Source organism: Corvus kubaryi, unplaced genomic scaffold (assembly GCF_017639235.1).
Source record: "Corvus kubaryi isolate FWS band 111438036 unplaced genomic scaffold, C.kubaryi_AGA036_p1.0 37394, whole genome shotgun sequence".
NCBI classification, from domain to species: domain Eukaryota; kingdom Metazoa; phylum Chordata; class Aves; order Passeriformes; family Corvidae; genus Corvus; species Corvus kubaryi.
Window position 1 is genome coordinate 13100653 of NW_024581133.1, and position 23631 is coordinate 13124283.

Here is a 23631-nt window from a genome sequence, read left to right on the forward strand (position 1 = left end):
AGGATTTACTTATATATCTAGTTTAGGCATGGCTGATGCAGCCTAGTACTTCTGGCTATGAGATCACAGCTTGCAGTGTCACCATGAAACCATAACGGAATGTGGTATAGTTTTTAATTAGAAGTAAACACTTATAAGGCAAACCATTTGAAAAACAAAACTCATATCATCAGGGTAAGACTACTTCCTTCTACAGGCTATGCATCAAGCTAATGCTAAACAAAGCTGAAACATGAAAGCTTTACAGCTGAACTAGACCCATAATTGCCATTTTGTCAGGACAGCTGCTGGGCAAGGAAGGCCAAATCTCATCTGAAATGTCAGCACCTAGCACAGCTAAAAGCCTGTGTATTTTGAAAAATTACTTACCACTGGATGTGCAGGCTGCTCTTCAAGTCTGTATGTTTGCAGACTACCTCTTCTGCTGGAATGGCTCTTGAAGAAGTAGAGAGGAATGACACATTAGCTATTACTGCAGCTTTAAGGATGGCAGCAAACAGTCAACAATGGTTATCATACTTCAAGCTGTTAGAGTTTCCATCCTGAACAAAGTGCTGTACTTGTTCTGAAACATGATTTAATATCGTATTTTTCAAACCCCTGTTTTAACAGCTAGAAACATCAAGTTCACAGAGTCTATTATAATCTTAGGACGACAGAGGCTTTTGAAAGTTCAGAAAACTCTAGCAATAGATGTTTTGGCATGTAAAACATTAATTACAAATAGTTACAGTACAATTGAGTTTACAGTACAGAACTTTTTGTGTGGTCAGTAAAGTCTGCGATAGACTAACTAACACAGAGCTAACACAACTTTCCAGAGAGTAGATTAAGTCAACAATGAAAAGATATGAGAGTCTGAGACATCCAGTTTGAGAAGAGCAATTCAATCCCTGGACTTTGCATAAGTATCCACCTTCCTGCCTAAAGCCACATTTAGATCTCATTTCCTACAATTAGGCAACTGTACTTCATTTTGCTCCAGAATTTCCATGACTATTTGAAGGATTTTTCCCTATCCACATACTTTTGGAGTACCTCAAAGAGAAAGCATGATTAACTTTTAAATTTTTTTGGGGGGGGGCTGGGAGGTACAATGCAGGTGAAGGAAGGCAAGACTGCCATTCTAGTTGACTCTTGTAAATAATTTGAACATCTGCCTCTTTCAGGCCACCCAAGCAAGCTGAAATAACAGTTTTCTTGCTATCCACAGGATGCTGAATAGCAGAGCTCAAGTTTAGTCTTGTTACTCTCACTTGTCTATTTCCAGCAAGACTAGTGATACATTTGTACAAACTTAGATAAACATTGTTTATCTAATTGTTTCAATTCCAAATTTACATTTGGAAGGGTATTCTTAACATCACAAAAACTAATTATTATTTCAATACCAAAATCTAACAGACTAGATGGCCTGGGTCACCTCTATAGGCTTTCCTCAATGGACAGTGGATTTCTCATGTCACATCTCAGGTTACAAGGCTGTTTGTGGAGCTCGGGTTTCACAGGACAGCTGAGCTCATTTAATTGCTTGCTAGCACCAAAAAGACAAGTTTCACCCTGGCTACATACTCCTGCTGTTTTCCCTTTGCCACTGTATCATTTGTCAGACAACCTAGCATGCTGTTTCAGTTGCTCAAACTGCAAAAAAGCACAGTTGGGGAAAAGAGAGTAGTTTTGTGCTGGGTTAGCAAGCTGAACAGACTCACCCAGAGGTCAGGCAAGTTTCACAACTGGCACAAGGGCTGTGGAACTGGGTGAGCAAGCTCCATTTTTTGCTGCTATGGAAGCAGCAGGTTTACTCAACCCAATCACAAAACCTTACTCCAATATTCACAATGAAAAATGGTCTATCTTAAAACATGTTCTAGTGGGAAAAGTAACTCACATAGTACAACTCCCTTAGAAATAAGCTTTCAGGATACAGCTTTTTTCATTCGTAGTTTTCAACACTCTACGACACTAGATTAAGAGGTAGATTTACAGACTGAAAAATAGCTCACACAAATCTGTTTTAACCTCAGGCAGAAATCCATATAAGCAAAGCAGAGAGGAATAAAATGTTTGCTTAGATGGGATTCTACAGCAAAAAGACTATTCTTAAAATCTGTGCAGTTGAGATGAAATTAAAAATACAATTCCTAAATAAAGTATTTATGGATCTAATTCTATCAGTAGTAAGACTTTTGTGCAAAATATTGTAGATATTTCTACATTAGAACAATGAGAAAAATAATTTACAGTGTAGGCTGTTGACTGGCCAATAGCTGAACTTCCAGAGGTAGTAAGTCTGTTACTCAATTCTTCTGCAAGATGAGTCTGTATATCACAACTACTTTGCGAGAGAGGTATTTGAATGTTCTGACTGCTGTACATTGTTGCCTCGTCTTCAGTTATAATTTCCCAGCTCTTTAAAAGGAAAATAAAGGGAAAACATTTTTAAAAAGTAGTTAAGCTTTTTGAGCAGGCCAGATTAAAAAATCACTTGCATTTCAGAAACATTTTGAGATTTATTTTTTTACCTCGGGGGAATCCCTGTTGTCTGCGTTTTCTGTATCCTCTGATATCTGTCGCCGGTGAGCGAACACGTGCTGGGCCTCCAGCTGCACACTGCCAAGATCTGCGACCGCCACACTGTCCCTGGTGGGGCAGGGTGAGACAAGTCAGCAAACAGCAGCCATAGTTTATCTTTCAACTGTAAGCCAGGCTAACAGCAAAAACATACATCATAGTCATTTTGGCAGAAATAAAAGAAACAGTCTGGACTATATAAATTAATGTAAACTGTTTAAAATGAATAAGCATCCATCTCAATGTGAAGTGTAAGCTGAAGAATCAGGTAGCATTCCAGGACAAAAAAACCCCAACTGAATAAAATAAGGCAAACAATTCAACAAAGTCCCTGATGGGAAGGAAAAACCAGGTTGAAAACTGAAAAATTATTTACTTTCCATTACTATAGTTGTTATCTCTCCAACTGCAACCAGTTTCTATTTGAACACATACTTCCAGAGCACAGTACAGTCAAAATGACCACCAGCCAGTGACCACTGCATGTGGGCTTCAAAGTTAAGCTAAGGAAAGCTCTCTACTAATTTTCAAGCTGTTCACTTTTTATTTCTCCTTGCTTTCAGTGTAACTAGGGTGAACTACACTAGCTAATATAAGACTTGAATTTTCAGTCTAAAAGACATACTGTGCAGTTGGTCTTTTCCACTGTGTTCTTCTGAATTCATGATTGACATAGTAGGTCCTGCCAAGGATGTCTTGTCTTTCTTCCCAGCCTGCAGGCAGTGGAGGAGATTCCTGCTGCTGCTGTTGTGGCTGGCTAGCAGCCTCTGGTTGGTCCAATATAATCCACCCAGGCTGAGAGACATAATATAATTACCTTAATATTACAGAAGTTGAAAAAACACATCTCAATTTATCAAGCTACTCCCCCTTTTAAGGTGCAGTTCCATTACATCTTAAGCCAGTAAATTTGACTCTGGTTTTAGTGTGTTTATTTCTAAAAAATGACAGGGCATATTACGCATGCAGAAATCTTATTTTTACCTCAAGTTCCTTAAACATATTAGTATCAGAAGTTGTTAATTGCAGGAAAATAAACAGCATTCACAGAATACATTAAAAGTTTAAATACTGTCATTTCACACATATGCTGCGAATGTGTGAGGTAGATGAACACACCCTTCTGTAACGAAGTTTAATTACAGCAAAGGTGGTAATGCTGAATAGAGTTAAGTCTGGAAAAGAAATCCATTAATCTACATTGGATGTGCTTACAAAGATTACATATATATGGTAGGTAAGATCAAAAAATCCCTATGGATTGGAGGGAGTTGAAATTCTAAAACCAGAGAGATGTTAGTGTCTGTCTGGGGTCAAACAACATTGAACAGTACAAACAACAGAAACTTAAAACATTTTAAATTGTCTGCAAGATACGAGCAATCACGTTTAAGTGGTTTGTTTCTAAAACACTATTTATAGCTTAGTGATTCGTAACATTCATTCTTCAGCAATAAAAACGTTTTTTCCCACCTCTAATTCTTCAGCCTGTTCTGTGGTTTCTTCTTCGGATCCACTGGTTTTAGGTAAGTAAGTCATTTTTAATCTAAGGTGGCCTTTAACTCTTGATTTATGGCTGCAGAAGAGAAAATAAAATTATCTTACCATGCACTTGTAAAACAAAATAGCTGAAAAAGTACAGCTAGGGGATTATTCTTAAGGTTTCAATGCAAACTTGACTTCTTATAATCTACAATAATTAAGTTCTGTAATGGCATTGAGGCTTCAGACTTCTGAATACAGTAAGTATTTAAAGTAATACTGGCTTTTTAGTGGAACATCAATATCTTACAAATGGCTACTCTAATTTCTTTGATGGAAACAGAAAAACTTAGACAATGTTTATGTATTTGCAACTAATTACATAAGAGCATTGTTTAGATATGAAAGTTAGAATTTCCACGTGTTATTTACTAACCTTCTTGGATGAAGAACAAAATCCTTAAATGTATATGGTCTCTCCATACTTGGATTTTCTGTCTGGAATAAGAATTTTTTTTAAAGAAATATCTTTATCAAGCACTTGAAATTAAAGAAAACTATCAGACATTTACAATTAATTCCTTTAAAGGCCTTATAACACTTTAAAACTTAAATTACAGGTTCAGGTAGAGTAACAGCACTACCAGCTTTAATCTTAGCAATAAGACCAATAATCCTGTTCAAGAAAAAAGCATTACCTTTCAGTGTCTATGTATATTACAGAATGAAACACCTGCTCTTGGAAAGGGCTTGCCAGGGTTGCTATCCTGTCTTTAAGACAGTTTCTAATACATCTGTTAGTATCTGCTAATGTTTTGAGACTTCAAAAGAAAATGAAAAAGCTTATTTATTTCAATATTCTTGGTGATATTTCTTCAAAATTAATTATGTGTTTTGCAAAAGGAATATAAGAAACAGAAAAAAATTGACCAAAGCAACACTAGCTCTATTTCCCACTTACTCTCTTTTGTATCTGTTTATGTAGATAAGGAACATTAAAAATAAATTTACAGACTCAAAAGAAAATATTTTAAAACATGACAATAAGTACAATCTCTTCTTATCTCTAAGACTGTAAATCTATGAAAAAGCTAAAAGCACTCCAGTACTGAAAAACACGGTAACCTACACTGTCTTTTAAATATCAGCACTAAAAAATCCTTAACAGATCTACAAAATAAAACAAAGAACCACAGAGCAGGAAAATGTAATCACTTTATTATCAGTATTGTTAATTTCCTTAGATAACTAATAGAGTGCATATAGAAATATTTTTTCCCTTTCATAGTCTTAAAAAATACAAACCGGTAACTGATAAAGAGGAATATCCACTTGTCCAAGAAAATCATCTCGAGTCTACAGAAAACAAAAACAAACACCACAGAAAGTTGAAAGCTGCAAAGTGTTTTAAAAACATTGTTCCCATGCCCTGATAGCACAGCAGTGCTTTCTTAGAACCTGAAGGCATTTTAAATTATAGGCAGTAACTTGTTCTATACAAAACAAGTTCTGATTGACCCAACACTCAGAGCCTTGGACAGTTCTGCCTTCCTCAAAACAAAATTTGAAGGAGCTGGGGGTGGAGATTTAGACTGTTTACTAAATTATATAGACTAATGTTAATCAAGCAGGAGAGTTGTTCAGCATCAGGACTGAGATTGTCAGCACTCCAGTAGAAACACTGTCCTAAAGGACCCTCCTCCTAGGAGCACCCAACAATTTCCATAAACCTAGGGAGCTGTTTAAAACAGGCATGTATAAACATTTTTTTCTTTTCCAAATAATACAGCTACTGTCAAAGATAACATGAAGCAAAAGTAAGTTTAATCTGTGGTGAGTGCTTTGGAAGTTCCAGCAATTCCAGTGGTCCCAAGCTTGGCATGAAAATCCGTTAGAACTACGAAAAAATACCTTCTGTCTACACACACCACAGAACTTAGTTTTAACAACTATTATCTGAAAGATTTTGCCCTGACTTGGACATCTGGACTGTCCAACTAGGACCAGATTATGAACACAGCAGCTGTCAGACCAGGGCACGGAGTGACAATACACAGTATCACTGCACACTTTACTTTTGATCATGGATTTTTGCTTGCCAAATAAATTACAATTGCAGTAATCCTCATAGGTAATTTCAGTATTCACCAATAATCACCACCAGCAGTAATTTACTTGACTTCCTGATGGATTACTGGAGCATGTGCTAAGTTGCTTCAAATTAATTTGTGATTTGAAAACCTTTGCAAACCTCCACAGAAGCAGGAAAATGTATCATAAGGGTCATTTAACATGAAGACGTATCAGTGCCTGTGTAATACACTCAGGTCGACATGGAATTTTTTGGAAGTATGTATAAGGTTACGGCTTTTTTTAAAAAACTCTACACTGTAGCAAGACTACACTTTTTTGCACAGACTGAGTAAGGAGCTGTAAAAGTTTTCAACTGTGTGGCTCATGCAGCCTCCGAAATTCTAGGCTTCCTGATTTTTCCAGCTAACAAAAGATTTGGTGCTTATTCTTTCCTAAATCTGTTGGTGTACCACAAGCATATATTCAAACTAATCACTGCAAAACTTTAACGTTTGTCCATAAAACTTTTCACCACAAAGCTCTGCAGCTTGTTGACATCTATTTCCTTCACCTCAGGGCAAAACCATGTGTTTCAACTTTCTTCTGAAAAACTTATTTTAATTTTCAATTCAAATGTTTTACAGTATTAAAACTCCTGTCCAATTCTATCCATGTTTTGGTCCCTCTGACATTAAAGTATATGTATTTCTTGAAGCAGTTCTTTTTGCCTTAGTAATTCTGGTACCTTTTTCCTTAGCTCTGTTGTCCTAAGTTCATCCATTTAATCTTTAAGTCACACATGTATTTGGAGAATCAGTGTCTCACATGTGCCTTTAATTTTTACACCTGGAAAAAGCACAACTAGATTGTCATAGGTGAAAAAATGCTAGAAATTTTAAGATATGTCACTTCAAATTCCATTCGCAGCGTGGATGTCATGTTCAGATCTGAAGGGGACAAAAGTGAAAATATATACAAACCACTGATCTTTTTAGTCCATAAACTCATTTGAGGTAGAAAGCTACAACAGGTTGCATACCTGAGGAGTCAGAGGCTTCCCTGAACTGCTGAAGGAAAACTTTCTGTGCTATTACAGACCACAGGTTTCTGGAAAAAAATAGCTGCCATTTTTGCCTATGAGGTTTTTTTAAAATGGCACAGCACATACCTTAGACATGTTAAAAGGCTTAGTATTTGTAAAGTTCTTGGCAATCCTCAAGTGGAACATGCCTTCCAAATAAATTATTGGAATGTGGGACAAAAGTTTGCTCTATTTTAGAATCCCTCAGAACATTGTGTTTGTTACCAGCATAATTTGAGTATGGGCTCCTGTTATTCACTTTATTATTCTGCTGTTTCTCCTGCTATTTTTAGCAGAGTTAGCCTCGATAACCAACTCTTCAACAGTACTTTCTCCTCCAGATAGACAGCAAAACCCTGAGTGGAGATTTTTGTTGACCTCCAAACAACTAACACATAAATCAGATAGCAGGAATGATCTTCAGCAGTGTGCCCCACTATGACAAGCTGACTAACTGCCTGCGAAGAGGTGCCAAAGCAGCTTCGCAACAGACGTCGCACACATGAACAACTAAATGCCAGTGGAGCTGAAACTGTTTGGATCTCTGTTTCATGAGAGCAGGCAACACACACAAGTGGGTCAGTTGTTCTTGTCAACTTCTAATTTCTTAACAGCCAGAGAACTCAAACTTTCTGCTTGCCAAACCGTAAGTGCATAAACCTCAATTAATGATATACTGCACTAACAGAGAGGCCTTGTGTTTTACGGATTCACTGGTTTAGTCTATAGAAAGTTATTAAAAGCAGGTGAGGACAGACAGCTCCTGTACACAATCCATTTAAAGAACTCCAGTGCAATGCCAAAGCACTCAAAGAAAAGCACCAAAAGAAAGTAATTCTGTTCAAAACTAATTTTCATCTATTTTATGAATATATGCTTAATAAGTTCTAACAGTGAAGACTTTGGACTTTTTTCTGCAATTCCCATCAGAAACTGAAGTAGATCTTAAACAGACACACTTATCTGAGTCACACGTTTAAGAGCAGTACTGAGAACATAACCCAAAATTTATCAGGTTTGAAAATGGGTCACTGAATTTAATGCCTTTCTTAATTGCTGGATTCACTACACAGCCTTTTGAAACAGTTCTTGTATAAGACTAGGGTGTTGCAATAACAAGTATTTTCTCTACCAATTTGGTGGTATTAGTGCATGAATTAAAATCCAAGCATATTCCCAGTCTTCTTCTAACTGAACAGGCAGCTAGTTGTGCACAGGTTGGTCTTTGCACAGAAATCTACAGCTGTATGGCAAAACAAGAAAGCATACAGCTTTTATTGGAGGGAACATAAGTATCAATTCAAATTGAAAAAACAAACAGTGATCTGGACTATCGCTGCTTAAGAAAACAAGAGCTCAATAGATGCATTATAAAACCAACATTCTTCTTGCTTAAACACCCAAACATCAACATTAGTTACAAGCTTGATGAGAATGAAAAAAGCTTTCCTGAGCTACACTAGCAACTTCAAGTATTTTTCTTTTCCTGCTGTGCTGAGCGTATTATTTGGTTCTCTTAAACTCTAAATTGAAAAAAGTGAGCTTTTCTTCTTTCTTCCATAAAATACTGCCAGCATATGCTATTCATCATGGGAAAGTAACAGTTTCAAAAAAACAAGATTCAATTATCACGTTAAGATTGTACCAAATTCACAGATTCCACAAGTAATGTTTTCTCTATCTTGCAATGCAATAAATACTTTGTTGCATGGAATTCATTACAGTCCCAGCCTCCTGTATTTTTAAGGGGGACCAGTAGATAGTGAGGAGATTTTTTTTTTTAAATGACACGTAGGCATTTCTTCAGAGTTGGCATCTATGATAAAGAGATATAAGACTCTATGAGCATTTTCAAAATAGGGAGAATACATACTGTTAGATCAAGGGTTATTACACAGCATGTGTTTCTGCAGGACCTTCAGCCCTGCTGGCTGTTTCAACAGCAAGGTGTCAGCACAACATGCCTCAGCAGTTTTACCATCTGCTTAAGAGACAGCATTTAGAAATGACACCGAGGTCATTTTCACTAATTCTCTCTCACTTCCAAAGATATTTTCAGGCAACTGCTTATCTAAAGATGAGAGCAAAAGCATTGTCTGTTTCTCCATTTATAGCTTACACATTTTATACGGTACCAAAATCTTACAGCTTCCTTAAAATTTCGTACTTAGTTTACAGTACTTCTACAACAACACTCATATATTAGTCCACTCAATGTGTGCTACTTTGAGAACTTGTCCTTAAAAGTTCATTAACAATGCAATTTAGGTTAGCCTTTTTTTTTTTTTTTTTTTTTAACACAGGCCACAGGAAGGCAAGTTGTCTAATATAACCAAAGCATACTTCAGCACAACATGAACAGAGAATATGTCAGAAGTTATTAATGCATTGATTTTATTCATCAGGACTTTGAGTTCCTTTGGTTTGATGTACAGATGGGCCAAACAAGCTACCATATAAAAAGCAGAGATATTACATTTTATGAAAAGTCAAAAGCCAATCCAGACTTGTCTTCCTGGGTTAAATCTGCCAATACTCATCACAAAAAAAGTAGAAAACAGTACCAAATGTTTAACTAGGTATTATTTCAACAAGTCATTCCTGGCATCAAGTCAGTTATCTTCATAATAGTATAAAAACATAAAACTTCTGCATCTATTTGTGAAAGCTTTTTTGCCAAATCTTAAGACTTCAAATAAGTTTGAAACACAAACTTGTAGTAATAATTCCAGGTGCACTTTTACCTTCACCATTTAACACTACAAAGCTTAAAACACAAAAATATTAAACTCTATCAAATGTTAAAACTGCATGTGTAATTTGCTCCCAGAAATAACGACAGATAAACCAGATATTGCAGGTGTTCACCACACCGGGTAATTAACACATTCAGTGAAGGACTTGATACAGCTGGTGAGCTTTTTGCTTTTCAGAGCAAGAGCAAAGAAATAGAATTTTTAAAAAGAGACAAACTACTTTACTCCAAAAGGGAGACAGACAATTGGAGCATGTCTGCATCATGGTCTCACTCCTGTGAAGTTCACTTCATCCAGGAGAGGATGACACAGAGGCACAAAGTCAGGTTGCACCTGGAAGCTGCTCTTCAGCCCTAAATTGAATCAGTTGGTCAGGGCTGTACAGGTACCTGGCCACTTCTAAGAGAATGAGCCTAGAGCAGGGCTGAATGCACACTGCATGGCCTCACCCCACTCCAAAGTCAGTCCATCAGCTTTCAAAAGCACTCCTAAGTCTACTGTTGATCCAAATGCAGCATCAACACTAACTCAGGCCTTCCCTGTGCCTTTGCACCAGCACACAGCTAGTGGCCACTGCCAGCCGTACCACAGTTTTCCATGCTCTTACACACCCAGCATTAGTCCTCAACCACTGGTGAACAGGAGTCTCAAGCCCCACCTATCGACCTCTCCCAGCCCCACACCTGAACCTCCTGCTGCCAGGTGTAAATGTAGAAGCATGACCTGGCTAGAGCAGAACTCAATGGTTTGGTTTGTCTTAAGCTCTGCTATGCTCAAGCTATAAATCCCATCCGTGTAAAACCAGTCTGTATGAACTTGGATGCCTCAACCTCTAACGACAAAAGGTGACTGCAACACAAATAATCCAACCACAATTACTTTTCCAACAAAACAGTATTACAATTTATTTCAGACAAGCTCAATGACACTACTAAAGTTACATTATACTTCCCACCTCAGACATGGCTTTATTAGCCTATCATTTGCCAGATGTTAACCCCTTAAAGTTTCTCATTAATAAGTTATATATTTGTCCCAAAACAAACTTAATAGAAACAATGATTATTACAATAACTGGCTAATGTAAAAATTCCATTGTAAAATAAGTAATGTTATAATAAATTCTGGAATTCCTTTTCCTTCAAAAAGCCCTTGTGCTTTCACGTTACCGAACAGGCCATCTCCCTTATGCTAGGAAAGTCACTGATTGCCAGAGAAATCATCGAGGTCTGAAAGAATTCTGTTTCTTCCCACACTCCTTGTACTGGAGTGTCTCATTTGCATTTTAATACACCCTAACGTCAATCATTCCAATTCAAATTTGTACATAATTTCAGCCAGGAACTTGCTGATGTCCTTCCTAAATTCTGTTTGCTTATGTTACAGTTGACACAGCCGAAAGCAGCGCAAGGTCTCAATAACTGCATCTATCTGTAGACTTTTCAGTTTATTGTAAACTATCACGACAGAAAAAAAAATGATGCACTCTCCTGAAACAGAGATTATTATAGATCCATAAACTAACACTGCAATGAGCAACAAACATTTTGCTGGCTGCATTCCAAAATCAGCATGTTCTGTTTGTCACAGGGAGTAAGAAAAAAGTTCACTTGAAACAGAGACACTTAACAGAAATGCAGGGCAGTCCCCTTCAGAGAAGGGTGAAAGTCAGTCATAAGCAAATTACTTGACTGAAAAGGCCACTCAGTTTTGCTTACTTGCTCAATCCGTGAAATTCATCCACTTCTGGAAGATGAGAAAACACATGTTAGAACACAGAAGAACACCCTCTGCCAAGGGTGAGGGGAAAGCATTTCTACCACTTGATCCTCTGTGGCTGCAAGGGCTGAACAGGCACCAGAGAGCCTGGGGGTCAGATTAACACTCTGCCTACTCTTGTATCCTTTCCATGTAATGGCCAAGAGCAGATGCTTAAGGAATAGTAATAGTGGCAATTAAGACTGGTACTTCCTTTGATATAAACCCCCAGTTTCTAATGAATAAGTAGTCATGGACCTCTTGATCCTGACCTTAAAATACATATTGAGAATGTAATACTCTTTGATGGACCTTTCTTCAACTTACCTAACTTCTTAAAATCCATTTCTACTTTTGATATGCAGATCTTGAGATAATCTGCTCAGTAACACATAAAAGAACATTTTTTTTAAAAAGTGGAATGGGAATATTCACCTCCCCTAAACCATAGCTTTAAAAACTCCCTCTATACTACTTTTTTTTTTTTTACCCAAAGCTGAAAACCCTCTGCTCTACTTGGTGTTTCTCCTCACATAAAACTTACCCCAATCTTGCAACCTTTCTTTTTTAGTTCTGTTATCCACACTTCCTGAAAAAGCATGACCAGAAATATGCATGCCATGCACCTATGTGGATTTGTATAATTCCATAACGGTGGTTTTAGTTTTGTTAGTTTATTCCTTCCCTAATAAATCCTAAGCTTTTATTTGCCTTTTAACTGTCAACAAGATCTGAGCTGACATTTTCAGCGAGTCTTTCCCCATGACACAAACCATTTCCTGACCAGTATAGGAGGCTATCACCAAGCATGCATCATTAGCTGCCTTTCATGTGTGCAATACTTGGCATTTTTCAGCAACGATTTCCAAATTGTCTATTTGGAAAAAAAAAATTGAAATTAAAGCAATGATCATGAGCTCATATCTGAAAGCCTGCAAGTTCTTTGGCTATTGAGAAGTAAAAGAACAATGTCTCTAGCTTGCCCTGTGCACAAGTTTTACTTTAACACATTCTTGTAGGTATACCACATCTTAAAAAACAGAATAACTATAGCTTGTGGCAACATTAAAGAAGCCACAGCACCAACGCTTCCCACTCTCTCATGGCAGATTAAAAGGACATGAATCACCCTGAAGGCTGGATAATTACATATTTACATAAGCTGTTACAGGAGGCCTGCTCTGCATGGTTTTGCAGTTTCAGTTTCCCCATTTTTTTCTGGCATGAGAAACCTGCCCAAACTCACTTCAGTTCTGCAGTTCAGCTGCAGACTGTAAACAGAATTAGGCTAATCATAATCTCTGCAAAGCACAATCAAATAAAACTTCTCCTTAATATGTACATGTAATGTTTGCTGAGGACTACAAAGTGCTAGAGCTTTAATATACTGATATATTCAAGTATTTGCTTCCTTACAGTATGATGATATTCTGAAAGTTACATATGGTTCATAGTTGCCAAATGCAACCTGCTAAACCTGACAATGAAAAACTTCAGGGATCGAGCTATTACCAAATAATATTATTTGATCGCTTCCTTTGCTAATGCACCCACATAGCAACCATTCATAGCCAGGCTGTAAGATTTATGCCATCCTTTGTGTGCCATCTCTTTCTTCCCCTGAAGAAGGATTGCTAATCAAAAGTGAAAGCATGAAGAAAGGTAGAGAAGAAGGTGTAACTAAACTCTGCATTTAAGCATGATAAATAGAAGAAATTAGTACCAACTATTAAAGCACTACAGATCATTCCCACTTAAAGGAGAGAAACAGGAAATTACCTACAATTAATTGTAAGTTGTTCATTATTGTGATTAACACAGTTTCCACTATCTTCCCTTTAATGTATTGATGTATATTTCAACTTCCAAAATTTGTCTGAGACACAACACATACACTCTTATGTGATTTAAGTCTAATGTAGTCATCCCCACAATTCCTCAGAAAGACACCACCTTCCTTTCAGCTCCAACTCTCCCAGACTGAACTGACTGACCATGACACAGCAATACACCAGACACAGTCCTGTAACGTGATCCTTCAAGATATACAATACTGAACAATACAAAAAGTTATTAGATTATGAGGTTACCATAGCATGGCAACATAAAGTGATGCCAATTTGTGCTTTGCCTTGTATTGGCCCCATAATCTTCTGCTTTTGCTGCCCTTTTTCCACCTCACTTCCTTGCACAGATTTGGGACACTGATACACATGCAGCCCCTTTTCTCCATGTGCAAAGTTGTAGCTAAGCCACAGCTGTCCTTCCCTTCTCTTGGCACTTCTCCCTGGCTGGATCACTACTTTCTGAGAGGGAGTTTTGCTGTGACAGAAACTCTACGCCTAAGGAAAATGCAAGAGGGAAGACAACCTCAGACTATTCAGCACTAACTTGTGGTGCAGCACTTATCAAGGGAATCACAATCTTCCAGACACAGGTTCTGATCCCCTCAGCATGTTCAGATCAGCTGGGAAGTTATTCAAGAGAGAAATCCTCACATGCAGCCCCCTCAAATTACTGTTTTACTAAATTTAAATTTAGTATAGCAAGATTCAAATAGTATCTCCTTTTATGAAGGCAAAGTTCCGGAGTTTGGTGAAAAAAGCTTGAGAGTTCCAACTGAAAGGTTTCCCTTACAGGAATCTGACAGGAGAAAAACAGTTTGGTTATTTTACACCATCTCTGAAGTTTGGGGGTTTTTTTGCTTCAAAACATGTCATTTCAACAACTAGAGACAAAACTCGAGCAAAATTACTTGTAAACAAAAGGACTATAACACAATTGATTCTCTTAATTGTATAAAAAATTATTTTAGAGGTATACAGCTGCTGAAACAGATTTGCAAGTACATTTACAATATTCACATTATCCAGTAGAGAGTGATACTGATGGGGAAGGCATAGCTAATGTCAACAGGGATATCAACATGGTATCATACTCGTGGAAGAGATTAACAGAACTTTTTTTTTAGAAGTCTGTTTATGTTCTACAAGAACTGGAACTGTATTCACTGTTTCTGCCTTCCTCTGTACCTCTTGGAGTTTATGTATGTATGATGACAAGTAACCTGTTCCCTTACTCACTCCTACCCTCCCAATCCACACCTGGGATGTCAAAATGCTTTAGTTGCATATTTATTTCTACCCTAAGCAGAGACAGATGCACTAAAAAAACCACAAACAAACAAAAAACCAACAAAAAACCCCCAAACATTAAAGCAGAAATACATAGTCAAGGACAAACTTCAATGCTGTAACCATGGACCATCTCTTCCTCCTGCTTCACATAAATGAAATACCAATATCTACTACAGAACTTATCTAATAAGTTTCCAGTAAAGACCAGCAGTGGTACACCGGCCACCACCACTCCCCATTTTGTAACTTAATTAAAAATGATCCAAGGCCAGTTGTCATAGAAATGGTGTTGATTTTTTTTTTTTTTTTTTTAAAAGCCAGCCTTTAACAAGCTGTTGATTATGGAAAGCAGGAAATGTGATCTGAGGCGGCTGAAGGCTGGTAGCAAGGCACAGAAGAAAAGAATGCCTAGACCTTTTGCTGCTTCAGCCTCTGGAGTCTCTGACCACAGCACTGATTTGATTTCATGGCTGCTCTGTACAGATAGCTGACATTACTAAATGCTACTCCAGTATCAACTTGTTAAATTTGAACCCAGACTCAGCATATCGATATACTAGGCCAGACTAACTGGAGTCAAGAGAAATATTTTGGGAGTTGTTTATTTTTAAATGAGTCACAATATACCACAATAATTAACAGGACTATGTAATTAAATGATTGCCATAGAATCTGTGATATTGGTCACAAAGACTAATAACAAATACAATGGTATTTATCTATTTTATTCCAGTGAATTGCTGAACTGCTGTGAAGTCAACTATGGGTTTACTTGGTTTGGTGGCGGAAGCTTTTACATTTTTTGATAACATGTTTTATAGAGTATTAACTGGTTCTACATTAAAACTGAAATGAGCCATTTGAGGACTGAAAGGTTCCTGTACCTGGTGTTTGTGTCAATCCATTGTAAACACTGCTCCTGGGAACTGAAACAAACTATTGCCAGTCCAGTGTCCTAGGAGGTTTTCTGGAAATGTTATCTAACAGTCTAATCCCAAATTTGGATTAAAATATAGAATATCAGCTGCCATTAAACACAAAGGCCAACAGTGTAAGTTGATGAGAAATGTACTTGAAGTGCATGACTCAACATTTTTTTCACAATATACTTTCAAAATAACTGACACATTTTAAGTAGTCTGGCTCTAATCTGTTTGTGCTTATTGTGGATCTTACCCCTCACTTTACAGTGTGATTTTGGGAAGAAGAATCACAACAACATATACATGTATATATATATAGTGATTACCTGTGATCCACTCTGAGTTTTATAAAGAAGTTTAAGCATAAATCACAGTTTCCCAAGAAGGAAAGAGCATTTTTCTTCACACTCTATCTAAACAGCTCTAAAGAAGTCAGAAAGTGTAGAATCATCAGGCACTACTCTAAGGGCAACAAAAGACTGAAAATTCCAGGCTAACACCTCCAAGGTAACTGTCTTACTAGTTTAAAAAGGGACTGTCATAATTATAAGATCTTTGGCAAAACGCCCTTTGCTTAAACAAGCATGTTAGTTACATGGTAGTAGTGCCAAATCAATGAGAATGAGCTCTTAAAAACAATTTTAGTAACCTTCAATTGTTGCACTTTTATCAGCATTCATAACTAAAAATATTCAGATAATTTAAGTCCTCACAATGTTATTTAAACAAGTCTTAAAATCCACCTTTCATGTGACCTATGCTTTACTAACTGCCTTAAGAGTTAGTAAGGGTAGACACTTAGTTTAGCTGGACATGAATCTCATTACAAAAAAATATATATTGAATATAAGCCTTCTAGACCCAAGTACTATAATTTGAACAGCAGTGTTGTTGGGAGAGGTATTAAGTTACTCTGTACCGCTCCGGCTGAAATAGTAGTTGGAAGGAGGAAAAAAAAGAGTGAGAGGAAACTCTGAAAATTCCTGTGGTTCAGGGTGTATACAGAAACAAATGATATTCACAGCTTCTCTGCTCAAATACTACTTATCTTTAATTCTACATGCAGCAAAGTGTTCTGTAAAATAAAGCCTATCTGAAATAAAACTAAAAGACCACTCATTTCTACCCACTTTATATGCAAACAACTTCAGTAACTATTAATTTACTGAAAAGTTAAGTGTTTATAACTACAAAATTTAATCTAAAGTTTAAATGACTCCCATGTCTAGATAACTAGACAAGAAAATCCCTCTGAGTTTGTGTAAACAGCAAACTATTGTTTAAAATATATTAAGTACAGGTATTTCACTGTAACATCTATTCACCTATGCTACTGTATGTACCATATTCTAAGAAACTAATCTAAAACCCAAATGTTACAGATAATTAAAGAATTAACTTCCTAATGGTGACAATTTGACACCATTAGGAAACTTTGAAATCACTGCGTTGAAGTCTTGGTTGCAAACTTTTACTATTTTCCAGCTAAATTTCAACTGTAAAATACCATCGCATTTTTCTATAAACCACAACACTCACCTTATGGGGCCTCCACAAAGTGCCAGACATTTCCCTTTTAGAGGTTCCATTTCTTTTCCTAACACCAGTTGTTTTTCCTTCATTCCCGGCTTTGAACTGTATGTGCAACTGAGACGTCCTTGCACTATGACACTTGTATTTAAGGCTGGATAAGCAGCAAGAAACTTTTTGACGTGATCCTTCCAAGGAAACACTTCTTTGTAAAATATGGTGAGTTTTGCTCATCTGTGCATTCGGTCTTCCTAGCTCATTTATATTAATCTGATATTCTGAATCTGTTTTTGAGGGCAGACATGCAGATGTGCTACGTTCCAGTTTTAAATGAGGGTATTTTGCACCAGAGTTCAGATTTAACTCTGGACTGCAAGAGCCATTAACCATTTCACTGCTTGATGCAAATGATCTTTGTGTAAGATGAACTGAAACACATGAGAAGCCATCAGGTACTTCTTCACAAGTTGCCTGCTGAGGACCATTCAAAATTTGACTTTTGTCCTGTAATGATGCATTCAAATAAAGTGGTCGGATGTCTCTGACTTCGCCAGAAGAGCAAACTGTTTTAGACAGTCTAAGTCCATTGACTGCTGTTGAAAGGAATCCCTTGGAAATGGTTTGATCATCTTTTTGTGCCAGCTCACTAGGAGAAATAATTAATTTATGAGATGTTTGATAGGTGCCTCTATGTGGTAGTTGACCTGAGCTTACTGGAGAAGCTGGAGGAGTACTGGAAGGACTCCTAGGAAAAATAACCAGTGATGAACAACGTCGCAATGGAATTTTAGTTTTCTTCCTCGCTGACAAAGCATCTTGGTCAAAAGTAGTATTACTTCTATAAAGCATTTCCTGAGATGAGTTGCTCCTGGAGGGATTACATTTGTTTGCCGTGCTTCTAGATGAAGAGTCACCATATGCAACACTACTACAGAAAGTACTGTCATTTGTCCAAAGAGTGCCACTGCCACTGTCACTGATGACACTGTTACTATATGAACCTCCATCACTTGTGGTACTTGCACATGATCCATAGTCACTGCCAGCACTGCTGAACGAGCCACTGTCACTTGCTGCAATGCTGCTGAGGCTGCCTCTGCCCAGAGCAGCATTGCTCAGAAGGCTATCATTAGATCGATGATCAGCCACAGTTCCAGCACCACAACTGCCTTCGCTACCAATACCAATGAATGAAGTGTCTTCACCGGCAGCCACAGCATCACCAAACCCAGAACATCCACTCTGCTTCCTAGACTGCAGGGAAATGTGCAGTGAACTGCTCTTTTTTATTTGCAGTGAAGAAATAGTTGTGCTTTTCTCTTGATTGATTACTTGCTGCACTACAGGTGCATAAGCAGCTTGTCTAGGAGTTAGTTTCACTTGTGTAACACTAGGTGCAGAATTCTGCGATTTTTGGAAGTACATACAATTATTACTATCCAAAACATCTTCAGAGGTTTCTGATAATGGATCTGTATTGCTTCTTGGGGTAGCAAAATGCAATCTTAACCGTCGTGCCATTTGTTCTCATTTCCATGAATGTTAGCAAATGAAACCCACAAAGATCCTTCAGCAGAAAGGCTACAGGCAGCTGCACAGAACCCAGAGCTGGTACATCACAACAGTAAAAGCCCATAAAAGTTGCAGTCTTTGTCCTAACTTCTACAAGATACTAGCATTTAAAAAAAAAGTACCTCTTGAAATAAGTCAGCCATTCCTTGAACTGTAGTTTCTGGACCGTCGTTGATTGCTTGCAGTCAGAAAGCCTTCATTTAAAAAAAGCACTTGTGTTCCAAGGACCTCAGCTGTGACACACTGACAAACACTACTGACCTTGTTTCAATTATACCTTCTGGAATTTGCATAAATGAATACAATAATAGGCTTCCAGAACTTCCAAGTTTCAAACAGCAATGCCTGCTGCGGCTGCACGAGCTGAGTCAATGTGTCCGTACTTTCCCCAGCAGCGTATGACTACTAATATTTTTACCCATAGGTTTAGAATTACAGGAAGTTGGTAGGAATGAAGTCCCATATAATTGAGTATCAAGTCCAGGATTGAATTTCCAAATAGTAACCGTGCTAGCAAACTGCTGAGGTCTGAATTAACCACAAACTAGTGAAATAAGCCTCCTCTCCCTTAAGAAAATGTTTTTCTGCACTATTTAAATAAAACTTGAAAGAAATCTGACATTATCTTGCAATCCACACGCTGCTAAGTAATCACACTCTCTAAAGATTTGCACAAAGTAGAACCCTCTCCTGTTTATTAATTCATAATTTTACATGAGGTGCAACTGAATAGGAGCCAAAAAAAGTTTTTCTGGTTAATAATTTGGCATTTATTTTTATTTCTAGTTTGACCTTTTCTAACTACAGCTGTTAAAGGTAGAAAGAAGCAAAATTATTCTTACAAATTAAACTACCTCATTTTGTTTGCTGGAAGCCCAGAGTAAGGAGACATTCATTACAGTTCAATGTGATTTGCAGGTATATGACCAGCTACACAAAACTTTAGAACACTGAACTAAGTATGCACAGAGATAAACAGCATTACCAAACACATCACAGAAGAAAGCTATTCTGTATAATTATATACAAACTGCTTCATACATTCATAACTAATTAGTATTTTTTAAATTTTCATTTTTTAAAATAAAATGATCAGCATGTCAAGAAGTTAATATACTGTCAATTCTTCCAAGAGTAATGGGATTGAGAATTCCTACAAAATGTTTCACTGGCTCATATAATCTGAAGAGGTCCTTTGCTGGCACCTAGTGGGACTTTTGATAAAAGACAATCTTGAATCTTGCTATTAAGTAGGACTTTTTTTGTTGCGGGTTTTGTTTTGAAAAACACCAACATTTGGCTGTGAATGTACTTTTGAATACATAAGCCATATATGATGCAGTACTGAATACTACTGCACTAACATGAAATTACTTAGTGCTGCTGAAAGAGTACAAACAGAAGAGAACACTAGGCCATTTATACTTTTATAGGTCATGCTACTAGGAGTTTTTTCTGCTTCCTATTTATTTAACCTTTACTGTATTTTAAGGTAGAAGGCAGTAAAATTAACATTTATACCTCCTTCCCAAAAAAGAGCCAAGAATCAAATTCACAGTACCTTGTTTGCAAGCAACAAATTTGTTTTCTAATTATACTCCAGGGCTTACTTAACCTCCATTACCTGAATTCCATTATTAGAATGCAGCAATAAATGAATACTGGCTTATTCATAAAAAGCCAACAAATACAGCACTTCATTTATTTCATTATGCTTAACCAACAGGACTTCTTCTAAAGTTATATGTTGGCGGGGAACTGGGATGGGGAGAGAAGACGAAAGGAAAATACCATAAAAGATTCTTTTGGTCAGTTTCAAAAAGTTACGTTTGAACTTCAAGCAATACAGTAAAAAAAACCCCATAAAACCAAACAAACCAAACACCAACCAATAAACACCAGTAAGTGACTGTAAGATACGTGACTGAAAAGTAAAAAATGCATTTCTTAAGGCTTCTTCTCTCCCCAAGAACAAATGTATTAGTGGTACAGTTTGTAGCATGTTAGTGTGACATGAAGTGCAACCACTGGAGGTCCTGCTTTCTTTTAGTAAAAGCATTACTTTCATCCCCCAGTAGATGATCTGAAATGTTTTTTAAATTTTACTAAAATATTCTAGGAAAACAATAAACTGACATGATTTGGTAACTCAAGGCTTAAGACTCCAGCAAAATTTTTCAACATCTCTCTTGCTTAGCTATACTTGTATAGATATTGCCAGCCAACTACAGCTTTCTTAGGCAACGTAAAATGGCTTTCAAATTGTTAAATTCGATGTTGCTGAATTAGAGTTGGCATAAAAATAAACTAAAAATTAGTATTTTTTTAAAATACCAATAGTTCCATTCAAAGCTTAATGTTATTGATTTCTTCGGTATCAGTAACAGGTTTAGGCACTTCGTTTGCAATATACTTAAATTGTGACAAGGTAGGCTAAATTGTGTAAGATAGAAAGATAGCAAAAGGTGTGATCCCTTCACTGATTCATCTCCTAAGTGATCTCAATATCCTTCTCGACATATTTTTCTAGTGTGTTTTTAAAGACAACCATAATTATAGACTCCACAAACTGCTCAAGCCCTTTATTCTACTAAGGGTTTGCAAGTCAGAAGAACAAACTAGATTTAGCACTCCTTTACAAAATCCAAAACAAGTGATTTTTGAAAAGTTTTAAAGCTATTATGGGAAGATTTCAAAACTCTGACTATTGGTGATATAACCAATGCAGCAAGAACCCAAAGAAAGGTTTTGAGGCTGGTATTCAAGAACACAACATTTCTTAAAAACAAGCAGGTATTTCTGGCTTCCATTTATCCCTAAAAGTTAAAGGGAATAAAAGCATTTGGGATCAAACTTTATAAAGAGGAAATGAACCATTGGGAGGACAGTCTCACAAATATAAGAATATTTCAGTTTTATCAGCTTGCTCACATTTAGACTTTAAACAGTCATCCAATAGGTAGATGAAAGAACACTGAAAATAACAGAATAAAATACTAAAATAACAGAAGATGAAACACCTTTTGATCATAGCTACTTAGCAAGGCACCTATGATTTTTGACATGTGAGGATGAATTAATAGAAGTGGGGGAGTTTGTCAATGCTAAACAACAATCACAGCTAAGGCAACAATTTGTCTTACTTAAAACAACTCAAGATACGTGGGATAAAAACACTTTCTGAGAGCAAGCTAAAGAGAAATAGGGAGATGGCCTTTTCCATTCACCAAGTGAGATGGAAACAATGAAAAATATACAGATTTTATTGTAGAACTATAGAGTGACTGATGAGGTCATGATACTTTGATCTCTAATATAATCATACATGGGAAGCAAAGCACATTTCCTTGTTGATACCAATAAAATGTTTAATTGGTTCCTCTCCAATAAGCAAACAGATCAAAAAACTTATATACTCTAGATTACAGAAAGAATGTGAAGGAGTTCTCTTGGTGGAAAACACAAAGGAAAAAAACACTGGCTTTCTCCCCTCAAAAAATCAAGAATCCTACTTTCTAATCATGCCTCATGGCTTCCAGGTGGTGGCAGCAATGCTCTAAAGAGACATGCAATGGACAGAATACTTTGATCTCAGCCCATAATATTATGTCCAGGTGAAAATTTGAACATCCTGGAAAACAACATTTAGCCTCCTGTGTAGGCTACAAGTGCTGGTGATTCCCTCTAACATTGCTCTTAAATAAATCAGAGAGACACCATATCTGAAATACTCGGGACAGGTAATACCACCAGTTAAGTAGTAAATGGTTTGGGGACTGTATAATGCCCATAACCAAGAAACAAGCCTCTTCCTTCTTAAATCTCTTTATTCTACACCATTTGGACTTATACTTACACACATTTTCACTCTTCCTAACTTTAGGGAAGCACCTCAATAAAAGATACAATGGATTACTGAACATATGGAGAAAGCTTAAGGAAAAAATGTTTTTCATGGCCAACACACTACTCAAGCACAGAGCACAAAGAGATCCTGTAATTGGAATGAAACTCTGTTTGGAGTGCAAGAGGGCTCAATCCCTCCTATTAGCTCCAAACTCCTGCAGAAGGGAAAGGTATATATTCCAGTGACAAGGAATGTCAGTGAAATGGATGCAAGTGTCATGATTGTACTGCTACAAGCTTACTCACAATGAAACATACAAACAGAAATACAGGTAATTAGACATCTTCACACAAAATGAGAGCTTGGGTCAGAGGAAGACTTTTGATTTCACTGAGATAACAAAAGCACAAGCTAGCCCTGTCTCACCAATGACCTGCCATTCAGAGTGACACCTATCTACAAGATCACAATCCACCGTTCATTTCTTGAGCTTTCCAAAGAAAATCCATACACGCTTTGTTTCATGATACTCCTCACACACTGATGAAGCTTCTCACACCACATATCAATACTGCTTTGTTTGTAGGAAAAAATAAACATCCAATGCAGAGCTTTCAGTATCACCAAAGAATGTGGCCCTATCATGTGAATAGCACTATAAAAGAATGATGCTTTCATGAGTTAAAGCACATCAGAAGTTTAGAGTAATAATGTAACTGCTTCAGAGCTTCAGGAGTGTGGTAGTATCAGATAGATAAATCAATCAGGTCTGCCTTTAGCTTTAGGTTTTACTATAGAAGTTAAGGTTGTTTGGTGTGAGTTTTTTACCACATTGAATCCTGATGGACTTGCATTCCTTCAAGTCTTTAATACACTGCAAAATTAACATTAAAAGACCTAC

The 23631-nt window shown here is 37.0% G+C and overlaps 1 protein-coding gene across 10 annotated transcripts in view; it reads right to left on the reverse strand.

Annotated features, from left to right (window-relative positions):
- NEDD4 (NEDD4 E3 ubiquitin protein ligase) overlaps positions 1-23631 on the reverse strand; it is a 51305-nt gene that overhangs the window by 14604 nt on the left and 13070 nt on the right. For 5 of the 10 annotated variants that reach the window (XM_042039164.1, XM_042039159.1, XM_042039157.1 and 2 more), the window contains 7 exons: positions 5359-5409; positions 4490-4551; positions 4045-4147; positions 3197-3366; positions 2523-2640; positions 2242-2409; positions 370-435 (listed from right to left, as the gene is read on the reverse strand). In XM_042039164.1, the coding sequence (XP_041895098.1) occupies positions 370-435; positions 2242-2409; positions 2523-2640; positions 3197-3366; positions 4045-4147; positions 4490-4536 (672 nt within the window). In that variant the 5' untranslated portion in view covers positions 4537-4551; positions 5359-5409. Of the gene's footprint in view, positions 1-369; positions 436-2241; positions 2410-2522; positions 2641-3196; positions 3367-4044; positions 4148-4489; positions 4552-5358; positions 5410-17320; positions 23625-23631 lie in introns of those variants that run through there. The other 5 variants (XM_042039158.1, XM_042039160.1, XR_006017880.1 and 2 more) reach the window with 4 other exon arrangements.